This window comes from Rhinoraja longicauda, chromosome 10, assembly GCF_053455715.1.
Source record: "Rhinoraja longicauda isolate Sanriku21f chromosome 10, sRhiLon1.1, whole genome shotgun sequence".
NCBI classification, from domain to species: domain Eukaryota; kingdom Metazoa; phylum Chordata; class Chondrichthyes; order Rajiformes; family Arhynchobatidae; genus Rhinoraja; species Rhinoraja longicauda.
Window position 1 is genome coordinate 17,580,454 of NC_135962.1, and position 6,944 is coordinate 17,587,397.

The 6,944-nt window shown below is 44.4% G+C and overlaps 1 protein-coding gene across 1 annotated transcript in view; it reads right to left on the minus strand.

Annotated features, from left to right (window-relative positions):
* Positions 1-2,865, minus strand: part of dcaf5 (ddb1 and cul4 associated factor 5) — a 41,223-nt gene extending 38,358 nt beyond the window's left edge. The window contains exon 1 of the mRNA XM_078406292.1: positions 2,471-2,865. Coding sequence (XP_078262418.1) covers positions 2,471-2,702 — 232 coding nt within the window. The 5' untranslated portion in view covers positions 2,703-2,865. The remainder of the gene's footprint in view (positions 1-2,470) is intronic.
* Positions 2,866-6,944: the final 4,079 nt, after the last annotated feature.

Here is a 6,944-nt window from a genome sequence, read left to right on the forward strand (position 1 = left end):
TCAGCAGTGTAGATGTTTACTAATAATTGTACAGCATTTAATTCCATTCATAACTCAAATAATGAATCAGCACCTTCCCTCGTGTAATTCAGCCTTGACCGGGTGGCGCGAACAATGGCTGCCTCGCCAACAGTCTGTCTGTCATTTAATTCTTTGTGTTTTAATTGTACGTGGATGTATGTCCACGTTATGTATGTTAAATGTATGTTTTTAGTGCTCTTTAGCTTGTTTTACGTGAGGGGTGGGGGGAGTTTGGGGTAAATATTTTCTAATCTCTTACCTCGACGAAGATGTGATTTTTTCCGTATCAAATCTCCGTCCGCCCTGCGGCCTAACATCGAGGAGTTGGCGGCCTTTGCTGGAGACTGACTTTGAGAGCTCCATCGCTCAGACCGACTTCGGGAACTCCAAGCCGCGGGAGGCTCGACCGCCCTGACGTGGGAGTTTCGATCGCCCCGACGCGGGAGTTTCGATCGCCCCGACGCGAGAGTGCAATCGCCCCAAAACGGGAGTGCAATCGCCCCGATGGATGGTTCAACTGTCCCGACCGTGGGAGAATAAAGAGGAAGCTGATTGGACTTTTTTTACCTTCCATCACAGTGAGGAATGTGGGGAATCCGCTGTGGTGGATGTTTATGTTAACTTTTATGTAGTTGTGCGTCTTGTTGCTTTTTTTTCCGCATATCACTGTATCTTAATTGGTACATGTGACAATAAAAGACCTTTGAAACCTTAAAGGTAATTGAAAATCTATTCCGAATAGAGCTTCCAAATGACATCCACGGTAAATTAGGCTGTTTGACTGGCACTCAATCCATTACCATGAACATTCATTAATTTCACCACTAGCTGTGGACATACAACCAACCACATGCATTGCAAAAAAGGGCCGACATTTCGGCACTAACACCACCCAAATATGTGGCATCCACCACCAAGTGCGGAGCAGCAGCAAATTGGAACTTCATTTCCAAATCGTTAACAATCTGAATAATCACTGTTCGCTCACCATTGCAAAGTCAATTTTTTTAAATTCCTGACTTCTTTCAAGTGGAAATAGTTTCATCTCAAGTATTGAGTGGTTCAAGACAATGACATATCACCACCTACTCAAAGGCAATTATAAATTAATAATAAACATCGGGCAATCATCCAATGAATATAAAAAAGTATTAGTGCATTATTCTGAAATTGATATATTTTACTAGATAACAGAGAATATGAATTAACATTAGGAATTTAATTGCAAATCAGTTGTAAATTAATTGAATGGGGAATTGATCCAATATCTTTGTAACTTTATTCAACCTCAAGTCAGAGATATCTGCTTATTTCCTATTCTGGCTTCTTTAGTATCTCAGATTTTAATTGCTGCACCTTGGAAGCCATTGCCCAGAAACCAAGTTAGGAAATCCACTTCTTAAACCTCTCTGCCTCTCTAAAGCTATCTGACCTTGTAACTCCCGACAAAGGTGATATCAAATTTGTTTGATGACACATTATTTGAGTAACCAGAGCCATTTTCTATTACATATAAACATATTTACACTACATGAAAAGGCAGTGGTTGAATAAAGGAGGTTTGGAGATATTCAATGACCTACACTTATTTCAAAAGATTTGTCTTGACGTTTGTTACCACTCAAGCCTATCTTGTAGAAACGTGAGCTCCTTTGCAAAATTGTGTTTCCAACATCATTTAGCCCAACGACACCAGCCTTTCAACAGCCTACCACCACTCAAGATATGTATGTTCCTCGGTGCAAACCCTTGTTAATGCTCCATCATTGCACCAGTTCATCACCTTGATGTTGGAGTTACATCCCTGAAGCGCTCTGCTGCTCTACTTCTTTCCCCCTTTGCAATGATCCTGAACACCCATCGTTATGACCGTCCATCATCAAGTACTGTCTAATTCTGTTTCTATCTAGTGTTAGGATGTTCAAATGCACAGTGAGCTTTGCAAATACCCCGTGGCCACAGACACAGGCTGACAACGTAATGCTGTAAACAAAATCCTTTCATTACTAACCCCAGTAAAAGGTAATATATGTCCCCAAAAGCATTGAATTTAAAGCATTAGATGCCCCCCAACTTGTCGGCCAATACTGATCAGACATTCTCTGCCACCACACAAACGTGAAATGGGAGGTTAGCACCTGGGATTTTAACTAAAACGAGTGGAGTCCCTCCTGGAAGAGAAGCAGAGACAACGGGCAGGGGTGACAGGTAAGTATGGGAGGCTGGGGCGCGGCCTGCAGCGCTTCCTCAGACCACGGCCTCGATTTCTGATGGCCCAGGAGGCGTAGGGGGTAGTGGAGGCGGCCTCCTGCAAACAAGGGAGGGGGACGAGGGGTGGGTATCCATAACAACTGGCAGCCTCCATGAACAGGCGGCGGTCCGGCCTGGTCCTCGTCCCCATCCCCGAGCTCGCCCCTCGCCCCCCGCCCTGCCCACGGCCCCCTCTCACCGGACACCAGCAGCTCGCCAGCGCCGCTGCTGAACTCGATGGCGTTGACGCAGCCGAAGTGGCCGAGCAGGTCCTTCTTGAAGAGGTTCCTGCAGCCCGACAGGCGCTGGCGCTGGAAGCCCTCCTTGAGGAAGCGGTCGCCGCTCAGCGCCCGGCGGCCCAGGAACCGCAGCAGCGGCCCCGGCCCCGGCTCAGGCCCAGGGCCCGGCTGACAGTGGCCCAGCTCCCGCATCGCTCCACTCCACTCCAGTCCAGTCCAGTCCGCTCACTCGCCCTCGCCGCCGCCGCCGCCGCCACCGCCACCTCCCCACATCAACGCGGCTCCCTGCAGCGGATTAACGGCAGCCGCGGCCCGACATCGACACAGACGCTGCAGTGCAGCCGCCTCCTCCTCCGCCTCCTCCTCCTCCTCCTCCTCCTCTCTGACCAGCCGCTCCTCACCCTTCTGAACTGGAAGTGGATGATGCCCCTGGGCTGGCTTCAACACTTGCTAAAATCACAGCCACAGCCAACACCGTTTACAACGTTGCCCGTGGCTCGCAATTTTACTCTCTCTCTCCCTCCCCCCGAAAATAAAACCCTTTTCCAGAACAAACTTATCACCGCGCTCATAAATAACGCCGCCTGCTTCTGTAGAATCAGGGATGTCAACTTCTGGGGGTGGGATTCACCCAGAAGAATGTGTGAGACTGATCACATGCCACTTGGGTATAGGCAGAGTTTAATGATCATATCTTTGAAACAAATACATATTTTAAGTGGAGAACTTTGTGTGTTGTCTTTTGCAACATCTAAAAAAATGCTGCTTTTGCATCTGTGACCCATGTTTTGCTTTCTTGTCCATAACTAATCTTTCATACATAAACATCCCTGCTGGCAGTTACAGTGGAGAGAGAAAAATACTTAACATCTCCTATGTCATCAACACAAACATGTTTTTACTCAGCAGATTTCCAGCATTTTCTGTTTTTATTTTGGATTTACAGCAATAGACAATAGACAATAGACAATAGGTGCAGGAGTAGGCCATTCAGCCCTTCGAGCCAGCACCGCCATTCAATGCGATCATGGCTGATCACTCTCAATCAGTACCCCGTTCCTGCCTTCTCCCCATACCCCCATACCCCCTCACTCCGCTATCCTTAAGAGCTCTGTCCAGCTCTCTCTTGAAAGCATCCAACGAACTGCCTCCACTGCCTTCTGAGGCAGAGAATTCCACACCTTCACCACTCTCTGACTGAAAAAGTTCTTCCTCATCTCCGTTCTAAATGGCCTACCCCTTATTCTTAAACTGTGGCCCCTTGTTCTGGACTCCCCCAACATTGGGAACATGTTTCCTGCCTCTAATGTGTCCAATCCCCTAATTATCTTATATGTTTCAATAAGATCCCCCCTCATCCTTCTAAATTCCAGTGTATACAAGCCCAATCGCTCCAGCCTTTCAACATACGACAGTCCCGTCATTCCGGGAATTAACCTAGTGAACCTACGCTGCACGCCCTCCATAGCAAGAATATCCTTCCTCAAATTTGGAGACCATTTAATCACTTCTGCTTTGCATTCTTCATACACCTTTACCTTTGCTTGTCAGCCTCATTATCTCACTTCTAAATATATATATTTTTTTATTTTTTGCTTTTTTTTTTACACAGAACACCAACAAATAGTACAGGACAGTACAAGACATATATAACCCCCCCCCCCCTCCCCATCCCCAAGGCTAAAAAAAACCAAAAAACAAGAAAAGAAAAAAAACGAGTCCGTGTGTTCAAATGTTACATGTTAGCAACAACAGCATACAAATATAAAAAAATGATTATGACTGTGTAGACAATATTTTCAGATAAAGGAAAAATCTTTAATAAAATCTATAAAAGGGTTCCAGGTCAGAGCGAAGTTTCTGCGGGCCTTGCGCCATCTTTTCCAGAGGTAAAAAGGAGAGCACCTCCTTTAACCACTGAAAAAAGGATGGAGCTTTTTTTGACTTCCAGTTAAAAAGAATAAGCCTGCGAGCAAGCAATGATGCAAATGCTAAAGCATTTGCTTGTAGATTTGTAAGCTTACAGTTTGGGGGTGGTATTTCCAAAGTTAGCTGTGTGCAAATCAGGATTTATAGTCTGCAGATATGGGAGAATACCTCAAATATATTTCCCCAGTAGCTGTTGAGAGAGGGACATGTCCAGAACATGTGTCCTACAGAGGCTGGGCTATGGCCACATCTAGGGCAGCCAGGGTCTGTAATAGAAAAGATTCTGGCAAGTTTGTCTCTTGAATAATGAAGACGGTGGAGCACTTTAAATTGGATCAACCCATGGTGTATACACAGCGACGAGGTGTGTATACGAATTAAGCTCTCTCGCCACGCCTCATCAGAAAGCTCTACACCCAGGTCCCTCTCCCATGCCATTTTTGTTTTGTCCCAGGTAGCTTTGCTAAAACAGTGTTTCCCTCATTTCCTCATCTGTCCACTAAGAGCCAATAAGACACTATTCTGGAGCTGGACCCCTTTGACAGGAAACGTGTTTCAACAATTTACACATTAATACAGGAATTAAAACTATCTCACTTCTAATGAAAATTCATTAACCTCAAAATTTAACTCTCCATAAAGGAAAATGTATTACAGATCATAAATGGCACATTATAATGCTTTCAGGCAACTGAACCATCCTCCCAACAACTACAGAGCCGTCCTGAGCCACTATCAACCTCATTGGAGACCCTCGGACTATCTTTAATCGGACTTTACTGGACTTTATCTTGCACTAAACGTTATTCACATTTTTCCCTTTAAGATATCTGTACACTGTGGATGATTCAACTGTAATCAGGTATTGCCTTACCATTGTCTTGCATGGTTAGCATGCAACAAAAGCGTTTCACTGTACCTTGGTACATGTGACAAACAAAACTAAAAATTGACACAGCTGGTGGAGCTGCTGCCTAACAGGTCCAGTGGCCCAGATCTGGGGCTGTGAGGCTTGGCTCGACCAGCTGCGCTTCTCAGTATTCGGAAAATGACTTTGGATTCACTTAATTTTAAACTACTGTTTAAGAAAATCTATCAATAATATGCGTTAATCGCAAGAGGTTTCCTGACTTTGAATATAGTAGGAATATAACTGTGACGTATTCAACTAATGGTTATATTATAGACATAGGGTCATTTTGGTATCCAGGAAGCAAACTTCCAATGGTCCATTGCAAGGTGGTGAATACATGAATTTATTTAATTGAGTCTGGAAATGACAAATACGTAGATACAGATTTGGTGCTCTGGGGATCATCTTAATGAGAGAGACGAGAAAGAATCAGACATTGAGTACAGCATGGTTTAACCCGAAACAGACCAAGGAAGGGGATAGACAGGCAAAATCTTTTCCCCAGAGTGAAATTTATTAAAAAAAACTAGAGGGCATATGTTTAAGTGGCTCAATGTCATCTGTTAGTTTCCCTTTATGGAGGTTGGTGAAATTCTTTGCCAGGTGCACACGAGTGACGTCTCCATTCTCCAAAGGAAGTTGAAGCTGCTCCTCCGTGATGCAATCTGAATGATTGATTATGTTAAGTGGTTTGTTTGAATGACGATGACTTTGACATTCCCATCATTACATTGTTAATTCAGAAACAACGGTTCTGAACTTAAAGAAAGGTAACTTTGAGGGCATGAGACGTGAATTGGCCAAGATAGACTGGCAATTGATTCTTAAAGGGTTGACGGTGGATATGCAATGGAAGGCATTTAAAGACTGCATGGATGAACTATAACAATTGTTCATCCCAGTTTGGCAAAAGAATAAATCAGGGAAGGTAGTGCATCCGTGGCTAACAAGGGAGATTAGGGATAGTATCAAAACAAAAGATGAAGCGTACAAATTAGCAAGAAAAAGCAGCCTACCAGAGGACTGGGAGAAATTCAGAGTCCAGCAGAGGAGGACAAAGGGCTTAATTAGGAAAGGGAAAATAGATTATGAAAGAAAACTGGCAGGGAACATAAAAACTGACTGCAAAAGCTTTTATAGATATGTGAAGAGAAAAAGATTAGTTAAAATAAATGTGGGTCCCTTGCAGTCAGAAACAGGTGAATTGATCATGGGGAACAAGGACATGGCAGACTAATTGAATAACTACTTTGGTTCTGTCTTCACTAAGGAAGACATAAGTAATAGACAATAGACAATAGAAAATAGGTGCAGGAGAAGGCCATTCGGCCCTTCGAGCCAGCACCGCCATTCAATGTGATCATGGCTGATCACTCTCAATCAGTACCCCATTCCTGCCTTCTCCCCATACCCCCTGACTCCGCTATCCTTAAGAGCTCTATCTAGCTCTCTCTTGAATGTATTCAGAGAATTGGCCTCCACTGCCCTCTGAGGCAGAGAATTCCACAGATTCACAACTCTCTGACTAAAAAAGTTTTTCCTCATCTCTGTTCTAAATGGCCTACCCCTTATTCTTAAACTGTGGCCCCTGG